Source organism: Malus sylvestris, chromosome 6 (genome assembly GCF_916048215.2).
Source record: "Malus sylvestris chromosome 6, drMalSylv7.2, whole genome shotgun sequence".
In the NCBI taxonomy this organism is placed as follows: domain Eukaryota; kingdom Viridiplantae; phylum Streptophyta; class Magnoliopsida; order Rosales; family Rosaceae; genus Malus; species Malus sylvestris.
The window spans coordinates 2969482-2995450 of NC_062265.1; the positions used below are offsets into that span (position 1 = coordinate 2969482).

At 38.6% G+C, this 25969-nt stretch overlaps 1 protein-coding gene and 1 pseudogene across 1 annotated transcript; both read right to left on the bottom strand.

Moving 5' to 3' along the window:
• Positions 1–2689: 2689 nt before the first annotated feature.
• LOC126626834 (protein PHOSPHATE STARVATION RESPONSE 3-like) lies at positions 2690–4567 on the bottom strand (annotated as a pseudogene).
• A 1343-nt stretch (positions 4568–5910) lies between these two features.
• LOC126625261 (DNA (cytosine-5)-methyltransferase CMT2-like) lies at positions 5911–24664 on the bottom strand. Its single transcript, XM_050294349.1, is given in 24 exon segments — positions 5911–6508; positions 6830–6933; positions 7013–7082; positions 7189–7232; positions 7494–7598; positions 7725–7843; positions 8327–8414; positions 8489–8578; positions 8652–8720; positions 9166–9495; positions 9591–9657; positions 9741–9799; positions 10518–10748; positions 10832–10897; positions 11007–11212; positions 18249–18342; positions 18460–18579; positions 18663–18767; positions 19088–19190; positions 20157–20191; positions 21286–22039; positions 22141–22175; positions 24041–24444; positions 24447–24664. Coding segments are annotated over 24 exon segments (3609 nt in total). The 5' UTR covers positions 24580–24664; the 3' UTR covers positions 5911–6330.
• Positions 24665–25969: the final 1305 nt, after the last annotated feature.

Sequence of the window (25969 nt, forward strand, 5' to 3'; positions counted from 1 at the left end):
TGAGATGAAATCAAAATCAAATTCCTATTAAAGATGTTTACTAAAATTGGCTGGAATCGGAGTATGAATGATATTGATTTATATAAACTGTTTACTAATTCACATGAATCGGAATGAAAATTAATGTGATTACTGAAATACCCCTATTGTAACTAATTTATTTTTAGTAAAATTTATATTCTTTCATTTTTTTAGTAGAGAGAATAACTATTTTTTTATTTTCTAATAACTTTTATCTTTCATTGCTCCTTACCAGTTACCAACATAAAACAAACCCCAAACAAAAGAAAATTCACTTCTTGTCCTCTCTCTCCCTAATCTCTCTACTGCCTTGCCCACCCATGCATTTCTAAAATTTCCCAGGCACCTCTCCCTTCCCCTATCCTCCCTATCTTTCTCTGCTGACCCACCTTTTTCTAAAATTTCCCAAGCATCTCTCTCTCATCCCCGTCTCTTCCCCATCTTTCTTTGTTGTCGACCTACCCCTGATCGCAAGACCACCATCGTCCCTGTTCTTTGCTCTTCATCGGGAATGCGAGCCTTGTCAAGCAAGGGCTTAAAGGCAGCACCTATGGCCAACCATCACCATCGCAAGGGCTACAAACACTGACAATGTTCTCATCTTTGGAAATTGCGGGTATTATCGGTATAAAATTTGGATTCATGATGAAAACCATTTCCAAGAATCCAAATACCTCGTCCCACTCAAGAATCGGACTTCGGCCATTTTAGGAGTTGAATTCCTGATTTGATACGGGTCCTACAATCATTTTGATTCCTAATGGTTTAGTAAACACTGGAATGGTTGGGGATATGTGCAATTCCAATTCCCACCAATTCATTTCCCTTTGGTAAACATGCCCTTAATATAAAGATAAATCGTAATATGAACCCCATTGGAGGAGTAGTGTTCTCCGATGTGGGACGCTTTGAGGCACAAAACTCATTCAACACCCTACATTTTGAGCCGAATATTAGGTCCTTAGACAAGCTGAGGTACAAGAGTAAACAATAGATGTGACATATATCATGAGAGGTGTCTTTTGGACTTAAACCTACATTAGTGTATACTTATCGGATTTACTAGATGACGCATTGAATATGAAATCTGGAACTGTCCATCTCCGTATTAAACCAAGACAATAAGTAACACATATGTCACACAAACACATTGCAAATTCATACGTTTATGTTCATTTTGGTCCTAACCAAATACTGGATTCATGAGAGTTTTAGAGAATGTAGTCATGCAACTCTCATAAATGATACCCCACATTTACTCTCATATAGGTGATATTGATAAGAATAGGCTGATTCTATCCCACTTGATTTACAAGTATCAATATCATTAGACTAATGTATGCTTCAAACATCAGCAGCCAACACACTTCTTCCATCATAGGAATGGGTATATAAGTGTGTTTCTTCTTTGAACCTAGCCAAACCAGTTTGCCTATTGAACCTGGACTATGGAATCTCGAATCAACTAGGTTAGGTTTCCATTTCGCAGACTCATTTACTCCATTGGCTTATACCCATTCCCCTTGATTTATTCTTAACTTGAAAACACAAAGAGAAAGCCAAAAACATCATGAAATATGAAATATAGATGTAATATAGATAGAGATGTAAGTGAACCGTCAACTGTACCAAACTTGGATTTGTTGAGGTGAGTATAGATAGAGATATGAGTGAACTTAGATAATAGATGGGGTGTAAATAAATAAAACTCTTAATAGCAAACGATGCATTCTATCAAGAAAACAAAAGTTAAATCAAGTATACAAATAAAAGCCAAATCTTTTTCTCATTTTGCTAACATGTATAATATATTAGCATTTAGCAACTTCCTTCTTTCAGATAGAATAGTGAACAAAAAAAATTAATATAAGCATCTACAGAATGTTAAATCTTTGTCATCAAAGTGTTGTAGTATCTTGTAAACGAATGCATCTTGGTTCGAATTCACCTCCATTTGAACCAACATAATCATAGCTTCCTTCACTATTTAAGTCAAAATGTATGGAACCCCCCTCAACCTTAAGCTTTGTATCTTTATTCTCTTCTCTTATTCCCTGTTCATAAATCTGAAAAGTTGATCCACCGTCCTTATAAGCATCATTCATCATCCCTGTTGTGTTTCCTCCTCGGACTTGTTCGCTCATATTCTCCGTAAAGTTCGATAAAGCCAAATTGAAATCCGTTAATTGAACTCTTGTTGCTTCTATATTATCGGGCCCTTTTAAGTCGTGGGTGAGGCCCTTTTGCGCCTTCTCCAATATGGTTTGCAAGTACTTCCCTTGAGCTTCAATTCTCAATTGCAACTACTTTTGAACCTATTTTAAAAAGTAGCGACAATGGTTAGAAGATGGGCCGTATGAATGTTGAGGTTCTATCCCCAAACCAATTAGAAATGAGAAGTTACCCTCCTTAGAAGTCATTGCAAGGTTTATTAAACATGCCATGTAGGACTTTGCCTTTCACATCCTCACAAGTGAAAGTTAGAATATTATATGGCCACTAAGTTCGAGTTTAGGTAAACGATGGCAAAGCAATGGAATGGTTCTGTTTTCAGTATATTACTGTTAATTAGTATCCAGGTGCTCGTATGGAGAGTAAGAAGAATAATCTTAAAACAATGTCATTTTGTGAGAGAGGTGCAAAAATAAAAATAGGCCTAATGGTGAAATAATCGAAACAGAAAATATGTGATCAATAACTAGCTTAAGCATTGTGAATGGTTGAACTGTAAACAAATAAACTGTAAAAGAACAAAGAAAAAAGCAAGTAAATTGTCGGAGTGATACAAAAGACATGGATGGCAACAACAGTATTTAGAGCACCACTAGAGGAGGGCTAGACGAAATGCATAAACGGGAATCAATTTTAATAGCAGTTAAGTACTGGTAAACCAAGCTGTAATCAAAGCGGAACTGATAAGTGCTGGTTTCATGTACCCTTGTTCGGTATTCCCAACTCCTGATGATTTGATGGTAGAACTTGCGGAATGAAGATTACTGAAACGTACATATGAATCCCCTAGAATTTTAAAATACAAAGGCATTAGTAGATTATGAAGTTTTCAAGTCAGTTGAGCAAGGAATCTAATTTGTTTCCAGTAGTTCGTATTCCGCTCACCGTTATTCTCTCGGCTTTGTTCTTCGACGGAGTTGTGTTTCTGAGCATGCTGTCCAAGCCTATACTTCTGTGAATTGATGACTTTAGTAATATGAGAGTGAATGAAGCTAAGTGTTAAAGTGAACAAAATAAAATAAAGAAAGAATAAGGAAAGAAAATACCTGCAAATGGCTTTTCAGATGGTACAAAGTTAATCCCTTCAATCCCATGACCCTCAAGATTGACTTTGGAGTTGCTTCTGAAAACAGATTAAACTAACTGGATTAATTAGAGAATTAGAAGTAAGGCTGGTTTCGGTTTGGTAAACCGAAAAATTGGATAGGGCTTTGTTTATTAGGCTGGATTTTTTGGGCTCTCCCAATTGAATCCCATATTTAACTGACTTTGAGTGCCAAATTTTGACGTGATTTTTATGTGAGTTCGAGTGTTTGAATTCGAGTACCAAATTTTATGTAACTTCAAAATTTAAATGACATAATAAAGAAGTTTAATTTCACGTTCAAACTTGAAATAGAAAGTAACTAGTGAAATTCTCTATAGCCTCTTCGGGTCCCGAAGGGCACCGTAGCTAGTTACCAGTTTTCCCCCTTTCTAAGTTTTGCTTACCAAAATTAGACCGAAAAGTTCAGTAATTTTTAGTTTGGTAATTTCCACTTCAATACTTTCGGTTTCGTTTTGATCATTTCCGATTCAGTTTCGGTATTCGATTCAGAAAATGTCAACCTTGTTAGAATTTATCGTGTAACAATATTAGTGGCTAGTGTGTTTTAAAATTTGAATGGATTAAACTGATCAAGAACAAAGTAGTGACAAAATCTAATACACATTCAAAGTTCACCATGATCATAAACATTATGCACGATTTATGATGCTACTCGTATTTTATCTTGTCAAACAGTCTAACATGTTATATTCTCATATTGTGAATTGAGATTAAAAGTACGCCGGATAAAGTATTGCTCAAAATTCAAATGTGTATATCGTCTAAACATTATAACATGCCCTATTCATTCAAATGGTTCCTACCCAAAATTCAATCAAATACCAGGCTCAAAAATCCCAAAGAGTTCATTGGAGTAACAAGAAGTAAAAGAAACAAGTCGTTGAAAGACAGAAATTCATCCTTAAGAAAAATAAGAAGACACTTACTGTCAGGGCCACCGAGTTTAGTTACAGCATCGACAAATCTGTCGTGAAGATCCGGCGTCCACCTCAACCTTGGTTTGGGGTCTCTCGTCATCATCACCCCATTCTCATATCCACAATTCCCTTCCCCTTCACAACTAACATAAATATTCCTCCCCATCAATTATTCAGATTAATTCTTCTAGCTTGTTGCAGCTGCTTTTGCTTGTCCGCCAAGTGATTCTCAGAAACGCAGAAAGTAGCTCCTGAGAGAGACTGATCGGAGTGGAAAGAAAGACAGAAAGCAGAAGCAGTAAGAAAAAGAAGGAACATAGAAACAGTAGCAAAAACAAGAATGCGTTGTTTACAAGTGGTTTATTTATACTTATTTATTAAAACAGCATATGTTTGTAATCTAATGTAGAACTTTATAGATTTCGTAGCATTTAACTAAGTTGATCAGAGCAATATACTCCGCTTTTGCATTCGTCAAGTTTAGATTTTCTCCCCTAGTTAAGATTAAACTATAAGAGCACCCAAATCTCAACTAGGTACATAGCTACTTAATACGCCACTAACTGGCAATGAATTTTTATAATAATCGCTAACTAGTTAGTAACGGTAATACTGCATGAATCAAACCGTTAATTGTATTGTATATTTGAATCGGAGAGAAAAGTTGGGCGACGAATCTGAAGAGGAATCAGCAATGATTCCCTTAATAATAAAAGGTTTGGCTGGCGGGCTGGCTTATTCGACGGCAAGTCATGGTTTCTAACAAGGGTTGCACGTGCAGAGAAGGACACGTTACGAAATCTCCGCATGCGACGGGGACTTCGAGAATATTATCAGTGCCTTCCGGTAGGGTGGGTGCCTGCTGTAGGCCATTGATTTATGTCCGTGAAAAGCTGTCTCTGTCCATCCATCCCTTCCTCTTAGATTTGGTTGACATTATTTTTAAGAAAAAGAATGGTGCATTCATATGGTTGTATCAATTTTTAGAGGGGCACGGCCTCCTGCCGGTGGGGGACTCGGAGCTTTGCGTGTTTTAAAAATAAATAATTAAGGTTGGTTTTGAATGAACAACTTCGCTGACATGGATGCACCGCTAAATTATATTTTGTGTTAAGAAAATAAAGATATGTGAACAAAAATATATGCATAATTTTGTTTCTTTGACATAAAGCGTCATTGTGGTAGTATATCCTTCTCCAACCTTCAAGTCTTCAAATTATCGAGTTGTTCCAACAAAGGAAATAATGGTGAATGATGGTACACATGATTGGATTAAAATAGAGAACCCTCAAATTGCATAATGAAAGTGGAACTGTGGAATGGTTTTTCATTTGAAGGACACGAGAAAAGGGTTAGCTATGAAGGAAATTCATCCCTTCTAATCCTACCATCTTAAGCAGGATTGGATTGAATGAATTTTCTTCGAGAGTAATCCCTCTTCTATCCTCTAGGCAATCATAATTTTATATTTCTTCTTTCAATATACCTTAATTTGGTAGGCTATAAATTACAGTCCAATCACGTGTAAACAAACCATACATTCTTAATTTATCATTACATTAAAGAAGAAGAAACTCTATCCCATGAGAATGTCAAACATGTTTGTAAGATGAGCCAAGTTCCAAAAGACAGTTTTCCACTAGCAAAATTTGATTAATTGGAAAATATAACTATAAATTCAAAAATCATGTAGCAAATGAAACAAGAACACATGTACAAAATCATTGTTACACACTCATGCCTTTCGGATTAAAAAATGCACGAGCGACGTACCTAACACTTGAAGATAAACATTCACTGAATGAAAATAATGAACCAGTTACAAGTTTGAGAATTAGTCAATACAACAAGGAGCGCGAAATAAAGCACCAGTTGGGATTAGATTTTGACAGAATCGACCGTCCAAGACGACAGGGCAAGTGCAAAAAAGGGGAAAGAATTGGACAGTCCGGTTGAAAAAATGGTTAAATCTTATGAATCCCCACCAGGGATATGCATATAGACCCAGATACAAAGACTTTCAAGTTGAATTACCGGTGAGGGGGAGAATCATTACTCTTCGGTCTCGAGAGGCAAATTTTTTGTGAATTGGAAGAAGTTTGAATGAGAAAACTTATTGGGGAGAGTCATGAGTGGATCATTTCCACTGAGTTTTCGAACTGCCAATCCCAACGCATATCCTAAAGCTCGTGCAACCGAAACTGGAACTGCATTTCCAATCTGACAATACCTGCACAAAGAAATAAGACAATCAATGATAACTCATCTTATAGAATATTTCAGTTTTCTCTTTCATTTTCTTCCTCAGTCACATCACATCCTGCAGAAATAACTCATTCAAAGCACAAAATGAAAAGTATATGCAACTGTGTCAAACTGTATCGTTTGGAAGGAGAAATGGTCGTTACAGTGTAGACGAGTGTTTTCCATATTAAAATATGGATCAACAAACCAGACACGAATCATAAACAATTCATCATTTATTGAATAAACTTGCAAAAGGACTCAAATATTCAACGTCACATTCATAAGAAAAACTGAAGGACCATACCTCTCTTTAACTGTCCCACAGAACCTATAATAATCAGGAAAGCCTTGCAATCTTGCAGATTCACGTACAGTGAGAATTCGGTCCTGCTCCGGATGTAATACTACCTGCAGAAGGCTATAGGGTTACCCCAATATTCAAAAGATGAAATGCCATAAAGAACTAGACTAGAGAGGATGGTTAAACCTGGTTGTGACAACTTGGGAAAGTAAGCACAGTGGGCACTGTCTCATCCCACCATAACCTCGCAAACGGTCTAAAAATATAATTAAAGTTTTAAAAAAATAAGATAAATGTGAGGAAATAGAATAGCAGTAAATGGTAAAACACATTAGAAGGCTAACCAAAAAAAAAAAAAGAACCTTTTCGATTTGCCTTGTTCATAAGTAAAGCAATAGTCTGGTACCTGGAAGGAAAAAACACTGGTTACACACTAGCCAATTTTCATTTTACTTAAAACACATTAACATTGAAAAAAATACATCAGTTTCAATAGCACTCTTTATTTCAACCTACAGAGGTTCCTGTGAGCAGTTTTGTGTCCTTTCAGTTCCATTCAGCCCTTTAAGATGACCTAAATTCTCACTATACATACTTTCGTACATAGCTAAATTATTTTGTTTCTTATTAACATCTAAGTAACAAAACTTAGAGTATCAACACTCACTAATGGCCTTCCAGATGGCAACAGAGAATGCTTTTCAGTTGACTCTCTCCGAGCCACATTGTCACTTCCAACAACAACACCAGGTAGATCCCGGAAATTTGCTCCCTGAAAATAGCTATAAGTTAGAAACAACAGATGGTTACAAAGTTAACAAAATTTGAAAGACAAAGAAACGTGAAGTTAAACTTATCCATGCTATATAGAGTGTGTGTGTGTGTGTGTGTATCCAACCTTTCTTTTTGGAATCTGACAAACTCGTAAGTAATCATCTTCGTTTAAGTGGTAAGTCCGATGGTCATATAGTGAAACTGTTGCTTTCGTAGTGCCATCAAACGCAGATCCCATCATCTCTACACAACCAGCGTAAATGAAAGTTAAAATGGAAATCATTTAAATAAGTGTAGATGGACGTAGAACAGATCATATGAATGGCCTGCCACCCAAACCAAAATAACAAAAACAACAAACAATTACAGGTAGCCCTGGCATAATGAAAAAACAAAAAATTCAATGTTGCTAGTAAGTATGATTTATCAGTTATATTTGCAATTCTACTATACAAAAGTTTCTATATGTTAAACACAGATGTCAAGCATTTAACATCATTATTTTTCAAATGTGGATATGTAGGGGCAAAGGATAAGAACACACTTTCTCATTTGAAATACTTGGAATTTAGCACATATCATGACAGAGGAGCTAAGCCACATCAACCTTAGAAGTTTACCAAGAGCATACTAACGGGGGCTCTAAGGGCCAAGAACAAATTTGGTATATGCTGATGATGTTAAACATTAACAGTATACAACAAGTTCTGAAAATAGTGATATTACCATGCTGTGTTGACCTTATATATCTTTGGAAATCTGTTTCAGGAGGCTTTTGGAATGGCATTTCTTCTCTTTTTTCATTGTTTGAGACCTATAAATTTAAACACAATTAGAATTTTGTTGAATTGTAAGAGAAGAGCTAAGCTTCAAATACGATGAACTTACAGAAGGAAGATCCGAGATGGCATCGCGAAGAACAAGAGCTTTTTCTAATAATTCACGAGGTTGTTCTTCATCATAAGCAACAGTGTTCCGCTGCACATGAAGGCAAACAATTTAATTAGTAAAGAAAAATAGAACTGAAAGTTTAAGGTTTGCTTAGAAGTACCTCAAACTCTGGTGGAGGCCAGTATCTCACTATGACATCATGTGTTGGAAGAGGAAACTGTGGCAGATTCTGTGAAGATAAAAAAAGAGGGGAAAATACGTCAGGCTCTTTTGGCCTTCCAAAATGAATGAATGCATTATTAATCGGTAACGCGAGAATTTGAGTGAGGTTGAATTATGTTTCATAAGTCTAGTTATGGATTTTATGCATGGGGCATGCCTTTTAGCTTTGTCTGTGCATGTATATGTGTGTGACTCAGATATGCTAAAGATATATTTTCTGTTTCTTATTCTTTTTCTAATGTTTGACGATGAAAACAGTTATATGGCCCCTATATGTATTGAAAAAAACGCAATAACCATACTTTTATTTTGGGAAACCTAAACTGAATAGTAACCAACAAGTATCTAGCTATCACATAAAAGAAATTTCAGGTCAGATTCATGGAATGCCCATTGTATTTTTCGTGTTACTCTCGATCATTTATTAAAACAATGAAACAAAAAGAGATCACCTCACAAGCATGAGCACCCCACAAGAAAACACGCAACCGAAATTGTGGAAGGCCATAACAACCGGCAGCAAGTATTCCCAGCCTCGCTTGGTACTTCATATGCACCAAACGACTAAGTGCATATCTTCCAAGAGAAGCTTTGTCAAATCTCAAAATGTCAACAACATTTTCCATCAGCACAAACTTTGGCTTCAAGAAGTTTACAATATCCATGAAGACTACAATTTGATGATTCCTCTCATCATCCAATGGAGAATCAACGTTTCTATAGCGATTATAGCCGCTAATTCCTTGGCAAGGAGGGCCCCCGCAAATTACATCAACATCTCCCTGAAATTGTACATATCTATTTAGGATTCTGATAGCGAAACACAAGATCAGTATATATGATACTACTTTAGCTTGTTCAATCAGTTACTACTTACTGGAAGTGGCAAAATTTTCACTTTCCTCCCATTTCTTACAAAATCCTGTATACTTTCTTGGCAGTTACTGAGAAGATAAAAAAATAAAAAATAAAATTAGTGCTGATGCGGAAAGTCATATTCATAATCATATCATAAGAAGTGGTATACCTTAAGCCTTCAATTGGTTCCCATGTATCTTCACTGCTACCATAACCTTTCCAATGCACCTAGAAAAACAATACGATTAAATATTTATTATGATAAATAATTTTGTAGAAAAATGAGATAATGTTAAGAGTGAATGAGGAATTCACAGTCGAATTGCATGGAGCAAAAATAACAGTAACAACTATGAAAAAAGACTAAAAACCTAACAATGGAAAACGTCACTTTACAAAAAAGAATCTTAGGTTAATAGTTGATATTGAAGACTCCCTAAAATCTGCAGTTACCAATGCCAAGAAAGCTGACCAAAACCTAAGTCAATCCTACAGATCATCCTGCTGACTTGTGTACATTTAATTGTAAAGATTAGCTGCTGAGTAATTGTATAGACATTTACAAGAAATTTTAAAATTATAGACACGACTTTTGCCAATTCCCAAAACCTCGCAATGCAAAATTATGGACGTGAGTTTTGTGAATTCCGAAAACCAGCAACTCCTAAACTAAAAGCGGATTTAACACTACAATCCTCTGTACCTAATGTAAGAAATCATATAAGGTTTTCCAACCCAACTCATGCATTGATTGCCTTACATGGTAACACACAAGTTTTCTAAGTAGCGGTAACAGAACAGTAGCTAAACCACTTTGTTTTATGCTTCAGGAATTTCAATAATAACCAGAGGACATGATGTTACGCATGTGTGCACAAAATCTTTTGCATCCCTCAATGACATTGCAGATATTGTCTCAGACATCTTAGAAGCATTTTTGTTTTACCTTAAGGTTCACTCCACGCTTGCCTGTCTTATTAGGATCACCAAAGCAAATATCAACAATCCTCGAAACTTCATATTCACCGGTACCAACCTCATTACCATTCTTTGGTACACTTAAGGTCTTCGATCTTAATGGATGAGTTCTTTCGACATCATTGGCCTTATGCCTTCTGCATAACTTTTCCCATTCCTTCAACAGTTGTAGAAAATCCTCAGCAGTTTCATTCCTGACCTACAAAAAGAAGCATAGAATTATTCTGTAATGTCATTGAAGGGTAAATTGGCTATTACCTAGAAACGGATAAGATATCTCACTTGCGTTTCTGGATGATTTAACTTCAAGCTTTCACAGGCAGATTTATCACTGTCAAGGGCCCATTTCTACAAAAAAAAAAAAAAAAAAAAAAGTAAGATTAGCTATTCATGACAACATGTTAAAAGGATACAGAATCCAAATACAAATTATAAAAATATTTATATAGTTGAATACCGTGACAAGATTAACACAGGAAAGTTTAGCACCAAAGCACAATCCAGTTGACATTCCACCACAACCACAAAAAAGATCTAAGAGGGCTAATTCTGCTTTGTAAGTTTCAGAGCTGGGCATATTCTCCAGTAAGTTTGAAGTTGACAGTGTACCAACTGCTTGGATTGAATTGCATGATGGCATGTTGTGGCTCTTCACAGAATTATCTGAAGTAAAAATAGACAATGCTGAACTGTCAAATCTTGGGAATTGACGTTTCAGTATAAAGTTTAATTTCTTTGTCTACATTTTGTCCCTTTGGGTAGATCTTGGAGGGCCAATTAGTAGAAATACAAACAAAACGTTTTCTATATAGGTAATACAAGGACTACCAGACTATTTCCGTATCCCATTAGATATAGTTTCTTTAATAAGTCATTCAAGATTGTTTATTAAATTTTATAATAAGTGATGAATGAATTTTAATACAAACGTCCAAAATTACAATAGAGGTGAACAACAACAACAACAACAACAACAACAAAGCCTTTTCCCACTAAGTGGGGTCGGCTATATGAATCCTAGAACGCCATTGCGCTCGGTTTTGTGTCATGTCCTCCGTTAGATCCAAGTACTCTAAGTCTTTTCTTAGAGTCTCTTCCAAAGTTTTCCTAGGTCTTCCTCTACCCCTTCGGCCCTGAACCTCTGTCCCGTAGTCACATCTTCGAACCGGGGCGTCAGTCGGCCTTCTTTGCACATGTCCAAATCACCGGAGCCGATTTTCTCTCATCTTTCCTACAATTTCGGCTATTCCTACTTTACCTCGGATATCCTCATTCCCAATCTTATCCTTTCTCGTGTGCTCACACATCCCACGAAGCATCCTCATCTCCGCTACACCCATTTTGTGTACGTGTTGATGCTTCACCGCCCAACATTCTGTGTCATACAACATTGCTGGCCTTATTGCCGTCCTATAAAATTTTCCCTTGAGCTTCAGTGGCCTATGACGGTCACACAACACGCCGGATGCACTCTTACACTTCATCCATCCAGCTCGTATTCCATGGTTGAGATCTTCATCTAATTCTCCGTTCTCTTGCAAGATAGATCCTAGGTAGCGAAAACGGTCGCTTTTTGTGATCTTCGCTAGATTGCTCCGGTCATTAGTGTGGATAAGTATATAAATGGATAGAGATAGGAAAGCAAACACAAGATGTACGTGGTTCACCCAGATTGGCTACGTCCACGGAATAGAAGAGTTCTCATTAATTGTGAAGGGTTTACACAAGTACATAGGTTCAAGCTCTCCTTTAGTGAGTACAAGTGAATGATTTAGTACAAATGACATTAGGAAATATTGTGGGAGAATGATCTCGTAATCACGAAACTTCTAAGTATCGGAGTGTGGTGTCGTCTTGACTTGCCTTATCTGTCTCATAGGTAGATGTGGCATCTTCTCTGGAAGTACTCTTCCTCCATCCAGGGGTGGTATCTTCAACTGGTGGAGATGCACAAGGTAATGTATCAATTTCACTTGAAGCTTACTTGTAGTTTCAGGCTTGGTCAAGCGCGATACAAACCATGTAGTAGGAGTCCCCCAAGTCGCCGAGCTAGGGGGTCTGCTGAAAGAGGTGACAGACAAGGTAAGCAATCAGAGCTCCGACTGATTGTTCACCTTCTCCCCATCTTGCAGCAGCATGAAGGATAAAGAGAAGAAAAATGAGAAGAGATGATATGAGATACTTTTGCTTTTGAAGAAGTAACTTTCCACAGGCTTATTCTTGAACTGAGCTGGAGGGTTTTCTGGTTTCCTCCAGAGTATAAGGCCGACTGAAGAATTTGAGGGTCAAAACAAGTCCATCAAATCTAGAGTACGTTCCACCCTGCTGATATGGGATACTTTTGCTTTTGACAGAGTAATGGATGTATCGGCACGTGTGCTGTTACGCTTGTCTCCACATGCTTCCTTGTATCCTTCGCACTTGCCCTATCTGTTCCTCAAGCAGATGCGGAATCTTCTCTGGAAACATAAGATGTTGAAGATGAGTACTCGAGAGCAATGCCAGGTAAGTAATCAGGTAAGGGGTTCCAGGCAGTCAGTTCCTGGCTGGAAGCTTGATTCCAAGTGCTGACTGATTGCTCTCTTTCTCCTTGTCTTGCAGGTAAAAACAAGGCCAAAGGAAAAGACAGGGAAAAAGCATGATATGGGATACTCTTGCTTTTAACCCTGATGATATGAGATATTCTTGCTCTAGTATAGCTTGTTTGCAGAGGTATTATCGGGGGGAAAGAAAGCTGAATATTTCGAAAGGCTTCGTTGGGAGTGCCCTCTCAGATATGATGAAGGGTTGAGCATTTTTGCAGGTCTGCCTGTCCGTTGGGGATGGAGGTCGACATATATAGGAGTCTCCCTAACAACAAGTAGTAATGCTATTCCTTTACCCTGCTTGGTCATAGCACGGTAGTGGGAGCTGCCAGTTTCACATGTTTTAACTCTGTCAGAGCACTTTGAAAAAGTGGTATGTGGTATCTGGCTCTCGAGATTCGGAGAACAATGCCTCTTCGATTTTTGAGAAAGCAATCATGCTGGGGGTCTGGCTCTCGAGATTCGGAGAGCAGTGTCTCTTCGATTTTTTAGGAAGTAATCATGTTAGGAGTCTGGCTCTCGAGATTAGGAGGGCGGTGCCTCTTCGATTTTGGAGCAAGCAATCCTGTTGGGAGTGTTGTCTCGAATGTGAGTAAAGGTTGGGCATGTTTGCTAGTCTACCTTGCCACGAAGCACAAAGGTTGACACACAGGGACTTTCCAATTATCCAGCAATGGTACTGTTCCTTTACCCTCTCTTCGCTTTTGAGAAAGTAGTCATGTTGGGAGTCTGGCTCTCGAGATTCGGAGGACGGTGCCTCTTCGATTTTGGAGCAAGCAATCTTGTTGGGAGTGTTTTCTCGAATGTGAGTAAAGGTTGGGCATGTTTGCTAGTCTACCTTGCCACGAAGCACAGAGGTTGACACACAGGGACTTTCCAATTATCCAGCAGTGGTACTGTTCCTTTACCCTTGTGGGTAATAATATGGTAGCTAGACCTTCAAAATTTGTGTCTAAACTTTGTTAGTGCTGTTTCTTTGCTATTCTTTTACCTTTCTTGGTCAGAGCGATGTAGTGGGAGCTGCAAGCTTCACGTGCTCAACTTTGGCAGAGAACTTTGGCAAAGTTATCTGTGGTACCCATGAGCTATTGTTGCGTTTGGGAAGTGGGTGATTGAACAGTAAGATTCATGTGCTTTCTACTTCACCAGAAGTCTTCGACAGAATGCCCATAATTTCTGCAAAGCTGAGTGTGCGTGTGACAGGTGCTGACAAGGGTAGAAAAGTAGGTGGCTCTTCGATTTCTGAGATCGGCCCTCGTGGTCTCTGAGCAGCCCAGCTTTTGAGAAAGCGAGCGCCTCTTCGATTGATTCGGAGAACGATGCCTCATCGATTTTTGAGAAAGCAATCATGCTGGGGGTCTGGCTCTCGAAGATTCGGGGAGTAGTGTCTCTTCGATTTTTGAGAAAGTAATCATGTTGGGAGTCTGGCCCTCGAGATTCGGAGAGCGGTGCCTCTTTGATTTTGGAGCAAGCAATCTTGTTGGGAGTGTTTTCTCGAATGTGAGTAAAGGTTGGGCATGTTTGCTAGTCTACCTTGCCACGAAGCACAGAGGTTGACACACAGGGACTTTCCAATTATCCAGCAATGGTACTGTTCCTTTACCCTCTCTTCGATTTTTAAGAAAGTAGTCATGTTGGGAGTCTGGCTCTCGAGATTCGGAGGACGGTGCCTCTTCGATTTTGGAGCAAGCAATCTTATTGGGAGTGTTTTCTCGAATGTGAGTAAAGGTTGGGCATGTTTGCTAGTCTACCTTGCCACGAAGCACAGAGGTTGACACACAGGGACTTTCCAATTATCCAGCAGTGGTACTGTTCCTTTACCCTTGTGGGTAATAATATGGTAGCTAGACCTTCAAAATTTATGGGTCTAAACTTTGTTAGTGCTGTTTCTTTGCTATTCTTTTACCCTTCTTGGTCAGAGCGATGTAGTGGGAGCTGCAAGCTTCACGTGCTCAACTTTGGCAGAGAACTTTGGCAAAATTATCTGTGGTACCCATGAGCTATTGTTGCGTGTGGGAAGTGGGTGATTGAACAGTAAGATTCATGTGTTTTCTACTTCCCCATAAGTCTTCGACAGAATGCCCATAATTTCCGCAAAGCTGAGTGTGCGTGTGACAGGCTGGAAAAGTAGGTGCCTCTTCGATTTCTGAGATCGGCCCTCGTGGTCTCTGGGGAGCCCAGCTTTTGAGAAAGCGAGCGCCTCTTCGATTTCTGAGATCGGCCTTCGTGGTCTTTGAGCAGCCCAACTTTTGAGAAAGCAAACGCCTCTTCGATTTCTGAGATCAACCCTCGTGATCTCTAAGCAGCCCAGCTTTTGAGAAAGCAAACGCCTCTTCGATTTCTGAGCAGGCGCCTCTTCGATTTCTGAAGCTCCGTCGAGTGCAGATTTTTATAGGGGCTGGCATTAAGTTCCAAAGCACACTTGAATCTCCACCAGTAGAAGCTTCATTCTTGCACTTCTAAGATCTTGATTTGTCCGACCTCTTCTCTCTTCAACACCTTTGAAAATGTCTGGCCCCTCCGACCGTCGTTTTGACTTGAACCTTGTTGAAGAGGCAGCCCCGCCTTCTCCAGACAACATATGGCGCCCATCCTTCGTCTCCCCTACTGGTCCTCTTACCGTTGGGGATTCCGTGATGAAGAATGATATGACCGCTGCGGTGGTGGCCAGGAACCTTCTCACTCCCAAAGATAACAGACTACTTTCCAAACGATCTGATGAGTTAGCTGTTAAGGATTCGCTAGCTCTCAGTGTTCAGTGTGCAGGTTCTGTGTCTAATATGGCCCAACGCCTATTTGCTCGAACCCGCCAAGTTGAATCATTGGCGGCTGAAGTGATGAGTCTCAAACAGGAGATTAGAGGGCTCAAGCATGAGAATAAACAGTTGCACCGGCTCGCACATGACTATGCTACAAACATGAAGAGGAAGCTTGACCAAATGAAGGAAACTGATGGTCAGGTTTTACTTGATCATCAGAGATTTGTGGGTTTGTTCCAAAGGCATTTATTGCCTTCGTCTTCTGGGGCTGTACCGCGTAATGAAGCTCCGAATGATCAACCTCTGATGCCTCCTCCTTCTAGGGTTCTGTCCAGTACTGAGGCTCCAAATGATCCCCCTCCGGTGCCTTCTCTTTCTGGGGCTCTACCGACTGCTGAGACTTCTCCTAAGCAACCTTTGTGAAGGCTCCCTCTTGTGTGTTTATTTTGACTCATGTATATGTACATATTTGTAGCTTATCGGGGATATCAATAAATAAGCTTTCCTTCATTTCAACGTATTGTGTTAAATACACCAAAGCCTTCTTCGCTAAGTTCTTTGAATTTTCTTTTGTTGAAGCTTGTATATTGAAGCTTTCTGAGTGGAGCATGTAGGTTGGGGTAGTGTTCCCTTAATTTCCCGAGTGAGGAAAACTTCTCGGTTGGAGACTTGGAAAATCCAAGTCACTGAGTGGGATCGGCTATATGAATCTTAGAACGCCATTGTGCTCGATCATGTGTCATGTCCTTCGTTAGATCCAAGTACTCTAAGTCTTTTCTTAGAGTCTCTTCCAAAGTTTTCCTAGGTCTTCCTCTACCCCTTCGGCCCTGAACCTCTGTCCCATAGTCGCATCTTCTAATCGGAGCGTCAGTAGGCCTTCTTTGCACATGTCCAAACCACCGTAACCGATTTTCTCTCATCTTTCCTTCAATTTCGGCTACTCCTACTTTACCCCGGATATCCTCATTCCTAATCTTATCCTTTCTCGTGTGCCCACACATCCAACGAAGCATCCTCATCTCCGCTACACCCATTTTGTGTACGTGTTGATGTTTCACCGCCCAACATTCTGTGCCATACAGCATCGCCGGCCTTATTGTCGTCCTATAAAATTTTCCCTTGAGCTTCAGTGGCATACGGCGGTCACACAACACGCCGGATGCACTCTTCCACTTCATCCATCCAGCTTGTATTCTATGGTTGAGATCTCCATCTAATTCTCCGTTCTTTTGCAAGATAGATCCTAGGTAACGAAAACGGTCGCTCTTTGGTATTTCTTGATCTCCGATCCTCACCCCTAACTCGTTTTGGCCTCCATTTGCACTGAACTTGCACTCCATATATTCTGTCTTTGATTGGCTTAGGCGAAGACCTTTAGATTCCAACACTTCTCTCCAAAGGTTAAGCTTTGCATTTACCCCTTCCTGAGTTTCATCTATCAACACTATATCGTCTGCGAAAAGCATACACCAAGGAATATCATCTTGAATATGTCCTGTTAACTCATCCATTACCAACGCAAAAAGGTAAGGACTTAAGGATGAGCCTTGATGTAATCCTACAGTTATGGGAAAGCTTTCGGTTTGTCCTTCATGAGTTCTTACGGCAGTCTTTGCTCCTTCATACATATCCTTTATAGCTTGGATATATGCTACTCGTACTCCTTTCTTCTCTAAAATCCTCCAAAGAATGTCTCTTGGGACCCTATCATACGCTTTTTCCAAATCTATAAAGACCATGTGTAAATCCTTTTTCCCATCTCTATATCTTTCCATCAATTACAATAGAGGTGAACAATCCCCAAAATTCTTTTTGATTGACACCATCCGTATGACCAAAAAACTTCCAGCACACTGAAGCCCAAGGAGTTCTACCACATACATAGCAACTAACAAAAAAAATTTTGGGAATCACCCAACTTGCATGAGCTGTAACGTAAAGGGAGAATGAAGAGAAACGCGATCTGCACTTTCTTCACCAGCCTCAGAAAGAATGCAGCACTGAGGGCTAACTTTCTCTTTACCCAATAAACATAAAAGAATTTGTATCTTAGGAGACTTTTTCCTTCCAAATCTGATCAATAGGTTTAAAGCATGACAATGCACATTCATTGCATTAAAAAAAGCATGTACATGTTTCTAAAACCTTCTAATTAGTAGTTGCCCTACCCCCTCCCTCATTTTTTTGAGCGGTATAATCCAATCTTATGGTACACCACACCAAACATTGCATGGTATTGAAAGTATCATATCTAGTCTATTCCAACTATTGAGCAAAGCCAATCTAACCAAATCATGCACAAAAAAATAGAACCAAACAAATAAACCTATCATTGTCACAGTATGATCCACTAACCAGAGATGAAGGAGCGAAATGTGGAATAGTCCACACAGTATTCCATATCATAGTAGAAGTCAGACGGCGAAATGGAGTTCACTTTTAACCCTACCTGAAAAAGTCAAAAGATTAGTACTTCACTAGTATAATATACAGCACGTGTTTGGCAAAATGGCAAGATACAAGAAATCATTAACAGAAGTCAATTTTTAAACAGTAGAAATAATACCTTAGGGGATATATGTGTAACATTGACTTTTGAAATAATGCAATCTATCAAATTATCGTTCATTACGGTAGAATAGAACAAACGCTTCTTGTCATGAGAAGTTCCTACTTCTTTAATAACCTGAGAAACAAATAGAAAAACCAAAGAATGGTTAGTGGGATATACCTACCATGGGTCCGTACTCAACAATTTCAGAAACTCACCGTATCTTCAACTTTATAAAACCACTGGACTCTAAAATATTTTTCTCCATCAGCTGTCTTGAAAAATTCTATGACCCTTCCCACATGCTTTTGTCCTTCATCACCCTGTAAAAATTACCTTAACATTTATTTCAAATGCTCGTCGGAATGCAACTAAAACTACATAATACTATGCATGAGCTCTCCAGGATAGGTCCAAACAAACTATAAGTCTGCAACTAACACTACTCTGAAGAGTTAAGGTCGTATTTGATGTTTTCCATACATCATACATCCAACAAATTTTCCAAAATAAGACTATGTATCAATATTCAATACACCTATAACTACAGATTAAGAAGGCATCTACGCAAGTAGAGCATGTGGAAGCAATCTGTAATCGCTTAAAAAAAACCCATGATCAGTAGGGCAAAAAGAGAAAGTACCTCTATGTAAGCACAATCTCCAAGATCGAAGATGCAATCGCCAATTTTAGCTTGAGAAAAGTGACATTCAACGTCCAAAATTATCTCATCTTCTTCATCTTCACTACAACCATGTATAAATGAGAAAATAAAAGGCATAACCACAATAGATGAAAAAGGATCAGCTTCTCGCTACTCGGGAGCACAATGCCTAAGTTCTTAACTAGTGAGGGGGTCCAATAACATGTTCTGTGTAAAACTGTGAGCAAACATGTTTTATTTTCCTTAAAAGGAATCAAAATATCTTTTATAAGACACATACTCCCTTTGTTACCATTTTCTCTTGTGAACTGTCAACATGTCATTGCTCCTTTTTCATCACTAGTTACCCAGTACAAAAACAAGAACAACTAATCACATCCCATATGGTGTGGGATAATACATAGCAATGAAGTCAAAAACCCCTTACAGGGAGAGCAACGTACATAAAATGGGGTTCACCGAGACCATGGCGTCCCGCCAATAGTCATTGACATGTGGAGAGAAGACAATGAGCTATTGGACCAGGACACTACGTGGCGGTGAACCCATTCCATGTAAGTCATTCTCCCTCCTGCACTAGGAAGTGACATACCATGCCTATCCCTCTTTCCAACAAAGAATATTCCCTGCCTGCACATTCTTTTCCATCCAGGTCATGAGTGAATCTATTTTCCAATTCAAAAGAAGAAGCATCTTTCACTCCACATTCATTTCCATCCAGGCCGTGGGTGAATCTGGTGCTTTGAGAACATATGTGATAAGATTAAGAGTAAAAATTCTGTGGTCACAAGAGAAGTAGATGTGTTGATCCAAGAGATGCAACATGTAGTTAGCAAGACAAAAGAGAACAGTGGGAGTAAGTCTATGACAAAAGACATTTTCTACTTTTAAAAAAAAAACAATGTTTGGTAACAAGGTTATATGAACATATGCCACTACATGTTTCTACCACCTCACCAGTCAAGACAATGTGCTCTGTCCATGAAGCTCTGAAGAAAACTATAACCAAACCCTCAAAGAGATAATTTATGAACTATTTATTACTCACTTTAGCTTCAAGCTTTGTCTTTTAGATCTTTGACTCTGCAAAACTCCAACACAGGCACAACCAGAACTAAATTACACAGGCACAACCAGAACTAAATCATATTAAACACAATACTGTTGTGGTGTTTAACTAAAAACTCAAGAAACCCTACAACAGAGTTTAATCTATTCAAATCACCAGATGGCTTCACAAATACAAGTTAAATAGTCAAGAGCAAAAAATTATTCTACCAACATAAAATGAAATAAAATTGCATGGATAGACATTAATACACGTGCCCTCATACATATAAAGTGCACTTATTTATATACATGTTTTTCATGGATATCATGTATTTATGTACATGCTTATAAAATCTGAATATAAGTGCAGATGAGGCCTTCACTACAAGAAGTTGAGTGGCTAAATATGCATCTTTTACTGCTTTAGTTTCCCACCGACAATAAGAGAAAAACTTATGGAGAACTTTTTATGCTGTGTCAACTTTAATCATTTTAAATTGGAGTTTTTTTTTTTAGAAGGTGTTAGAATATGAAAACAAATAGTTTACACCATGTCAGGCTTTGATCCAGCTGAGGCTATTTGGGAAGCAACTGTTCGGATTATGGTGAAGATTAGAGGGGGAATAATGTGATCTGCTACAGAAAGAACTGATGACTTCCCCCTAGCTAGTGCATCGTGGGTAAGATAAAAGGGGAAAGTGTAGATCTCTTGTTGAGAGAGCAAAAAATGGCACACCAGTCCATCATGAATTTTTATTCAAGTTTGTGGAGTTCTTGAACTTGAATTATATCTATTTTTTATTATTAAGCATTAATGATGATATTCTTGTTGAATTATATTTGTTTTAGTTCATTTTTAAGCATGAATGACATTTTTATGGTATGCCTCATAAGTCTTAAAAGGCTTATGCCACACATAGAGGTTAATTATCATGGTATGCCTCATAAATCTTAAAAGGCTTACGCCACACATAGCGGTACTTCCAACACTTCCCCTTATGCCTCAACAATTTCAAGCTTTGATATGTATAATGTGCTCTGATTGCATAGTGAAGTTCAAGTAAGAGTCTGAACTTAAAGAAGAAAAACGACATGCAAATGAATAAATCGTTAAGTTGATTTATTACCTTCATTCGATACCGCCAACCCCATCTTTCTTGAGCTTCAACATCAGGAATTGGATCTCCAATGAAAGAAGCACTTTTGATGTTCTCTTGTTTGTTTTGCTTGTTCTTTGATGAATCTAAGGTTTTCCTTTTCTTTGGTGTTTGTTTCACATAGGTCTCGGGCAATTCAATCAAAGCACATTCTGATTCTCTTCTTTCAGCCTCAAACATCGATCTGGTTCTTCTTTGGGATTGCCCCAAGTGTGTCTCGTCAAAAATTTTTGAATCAGATTTTCCTAATGAGATCAATATCTTCTTGGAAGAAAACCCATCTTCCGAATCAGACAATCCAATGAAACTAGAATTTAGATTGGAAGTTTCCTTAGCCACGTCCAAACAAGGGGAAAACTTAGGAGATCTTCTTATGTGCTTTTCATCCAACTTTTCACCATCAAAATTGTCTTCAGGAGCTGACATTAACCTTGAAGACCTCCTCAAGGGTGTAGGTCTCTTATCACTCTCTCCGTGCCATGAAAGAGATGGATGCTTGACTTCTGTGTCTCTTGATGATGTTTCGACATTAGAAGTATTTAATGACAGGGCCTTGGGGCAGCCTTCTTCAGGGGATTCGAATTTTCTTAGAGATCTCTCTTGCGAAGAAACTTTCAGACAGCAGCTTTCCACTGCAGACTGATTCATCAACCTTAGAGATCTCCTCATAGACTTCTCTGCTAAGCTTTCTACATTTGATACTGTATATTTCTGTTCATCATCACTGCAACAAGCAAACATGCAGAAGTCAACAAAATTGACGTATGAATCATATGATGAATGTGAATGCCCCACAGCTAAAATGTTTGAAAATTTAGGACTCACTTTGATCCGATGGTTCCACCCTTGTACCTTTTATGCTGCATAAGCCAATAATCCATTCTTGAAATTAGAATGTGTAAACTGATGTAAATGGTTAACGAGACATAAGACAACTGACATAGCAAATACAATTATGACATATTGGGAACCATCACCAAAAAATGAAACAAACAAACAAGAGCTTCATGGGAAATGTTAAACTATCATGAGGAAGACGAAGGTGTCAAGATTTCAGAGAGATGGCAATCAGACCACAACATTTTCATAGGGACAGGGAGGCCTCAAAATTGCCTACCATGAAATATTATTAGCTTGCTCATAAAATTATTCTATTTTTCTTTCTGAACTAAAATTTTGAACAATAAGTGTTTGGGCGTGTTCAAAAAGGTTTGCAATGTATTAAATCATATGTCAAGATTGTGTAAGATGTGGAAAGGGAACATCACGAAAATGTTACAACTCTTGCCAAATTTATGGTTGCTATACATAGGAAGGAGACCTAACTTCAAACAAGGTTTATGCTTAATGAATTTGACCGTTTTGATTCTGGAGTATAATGCCGCAATGTTGTATTTGTGTTAGCATTAACAGGCCAAGTACAGTTAATCGTATTTTTCCAGGCGGTTCAAGGATCACACAGTATTTAAATGTGTATGAGAATCATTTGACTTCTTAACTTTCCCGGCGTTTACTAACACATGAAATTGGAAAAGCGTGAGCTTCCCCTTGAAATTCATAATCAAATACCTAAAAATCAGGAATCATATCAACTAAGGGGGACTAGTTTATCTGATTCCCTTTCCCAAATTCTCTGTTTCTTTAATGTGGCCTTTCTCCAATGAGACCCCTCATGTTTCATAAAAACGGAACTCATGGCTGTCCATCACTTTTAACATTTTTTTTTTTGAACAAACAATGTTATCTACACTAAAAGAGAGGGGATGGGCTAAGCCTCACAATGAGCTAGCAATAATGTGGTTAAAATTCGCCTTTGACCAAAATCAAACCTAAAACCTCTTAGTTACAAGTGAACAGAAATATCACTAGACCATAGGAAGTGGCTTAACAAAAATTACATTTTTTTTACTAATAGTGACATTTTTTTTTTTAAAAAAAAAACCCATCTTTTTATTTTTATTTTTACTATTATTAGGGACAAGGATGAGAGTTCGAAACTATTAAAATAAGTTAGGAAGGGTTTCGAATTAAAGACATATGGGTAGAAACTCAACACTCTATCCTCTAGGATATTTGACCACATGTGAACACAAAAAACCTATCTGTTTACCTCATAAGTCAAATAAAAATTACTGACTGAAATGCAAAACAAAGACTAGATACATAAAACATCTGAACCAAAAAAATATTCTTTTATTTGAAATATTTTTTAATTTTTGTTCTGTATTAAATCAAAGTATTATTTTAGATGTAAATTAATAATTCTAATAGTGATTTTCTAAAAAATAAAGATAAAAACTGTGGAATACGTTCGTGAAGAAATTGCTTCTAATTACTTTTAAAAGCTTAAAAGGGTACAAATGTCACTTCAACTAAAGTGGGTCCGAATGGTTGAAAGTCTGTGGCGCCAATAAGCGTGCGGGTTTAATAAATGAAAGATGAAACAAGCATCTAATCCCTTTTGGACAAAAGTCAAAACTCACCATCCGCACGATTCTTAAGATTCAATGATCCGACGGATGAGAAGCATCTGATTAATACACAATTTCTCAAGAAAAAAGAAAAAGAAACATAAAAGTATTTAATTTTAACGAAAAAAACTATAAAAATATGCAAATAATATGAAATTTAAGGATTAAAAAAATTAAAAAATACTTAAAAGAATTACTAATTAAGAATTAAAAGAAAATTAAAGATAGTAAACGGTGAGTAATGACGCAAGCACCTGAACTGATGGAGTCTTAATCTTGCTGCTATCAGCTTCTTCCAGGACGGATGACGTAAATCTGGGAGACCTTCTCACACTCGCACGCTTGGCGTCGTCGATCTTCCTGGAAGCTGCATTTGCCGAAGTATCCTTGACGACCTCCTCCTTCTGTGCCGGCGGCAACGGCGACAGTCTCGGCGACCTTCTCACGCACTCGGGCCGCCGCTGCTGAATCTTGCGCCGTAGTCGTGGGTCGTCGTGGTCGTGCGAGTTCAGTGGCACTGCTTCCTCCTCACAAGCCACATTTTCCACGAGCACCGACAATGCCATCGGTTCCGATTCGGATTTCGATTCCGATTTGGAATCGGAGTTGGGTTTTGGTGGCGCCCACATTTTATTTCTTTTTTTTTGGGGGGGGGGGGGGGGATTTTGGGCAAATGGTGAAATAAATGGAAATTATTGAAACGCAAAGAAGGAAACGGTGGGAAGCAGTTTCGTTCTTCCGATGACTCCAAAGAAGAGAGGCTGGGCAAAAATATATGTCCTCTTTCTCGCATGACACATCTCACGAGGCAATGGAGGCGCACGAATAAATAGTGGTATACCCACTCATATTTTACAAAATAAATTAGAGTAACCTCAACTATTGATATCAAGACACTTTCATATCTTATCTTTTAAAATTGACAATGTCATATCTCATCTTACGAATTTGTATCAATGTTAGACATCCGTCCGTTTTCTGTTAATTTCTCTGTTAAATGCTGACGTTGTCCGACACGTGATTTCTCTGTTAAATGCTGACGTTGTCCGACACGTGTCCACTCACTAATCAAATTGGATTAAAAAATAATTAAATATATTTTTAATAATTAAATATTCAAAAATTAAAAAATATATATATATTAAATCTCTCTCTCCCCGCCTCTCTCTTCTCTGCAACCCAAAACCCCTTCCCACCCGTCCTTCACCACCCTCTCTCTCTCCTCTCTCTCTCCCCCCCCCCTTTCTCGGCTCTCTCTCTTCTCTGCATCCCAGAAGACCCAGACCTCGGAGGAACAAAACCCACCTTCCCATTGCAGCAATTGTTGCCGCAATCCGAAAACCCCAAAACGAAGAACCCAATATTTCTCGACTACTCCGCCACCCTCAATCTGGAGATCGCAATGACGTCATTCCACGGCATCATCTTCCTCGACTACTTCGCCTCCCTCACTCTACCACCCTCGATCTGCACCTGGACACCCAAAACGATGGCGTCGACCTGAAGTCGGACTGGGAACCGGTCTGATTTGTGACGAAGTCCGAGTCTGTGGGGTAGTGGGGGGGGACGCGGGTCAATAGGCAAGAGTTTGGGGGGACGGGTCAATAGGCAAGAGTTTGGCGGATGAAAAAACCCAGGTGGGTTTAGGCGGTTCTAGGCACGAAGAGTGAGAGAAGTGGGGAGGAAGGAAACTACGATGGAGAGGAGAAGGAGAGGCAAAAGAGAGGGTGGTGGAGGACGGGTGAGAAGGGGTCGGGTGGGAAGGGGTTTTGGGTCTTTTGAGATGCAAAGAAGAGAGAGAGGCAAGAAAGGGGGGGGGGGGAGAAAGAGGAGATAGAAAGAGAAAGAGAGAGAGAGAGAGAGAGAGATTTAATATATATATATATATATTTTTTTTTTTTTATTATTATTTAATTATTTTTTTAATCCAGTTGAATTAGTGAGTGGGACACGTGTCGGCCCACGTCAGCATTTAATAGAGAAATTAACAGAAAAACTGACGGATGTCTGACATTGGCACAAATTCGTAAGATGAGGTATGACATTGTCAATTTTAAAAGATGAGGTATGAAAATGTCGTGACACCAATAGTTGAGGTAGTTTTTTGTACTTTACCCAACAAATTATTTGTATTTTGAGGATTTTGCACGAACTCGATTGAAATCTATCACTTAAGTTATTTT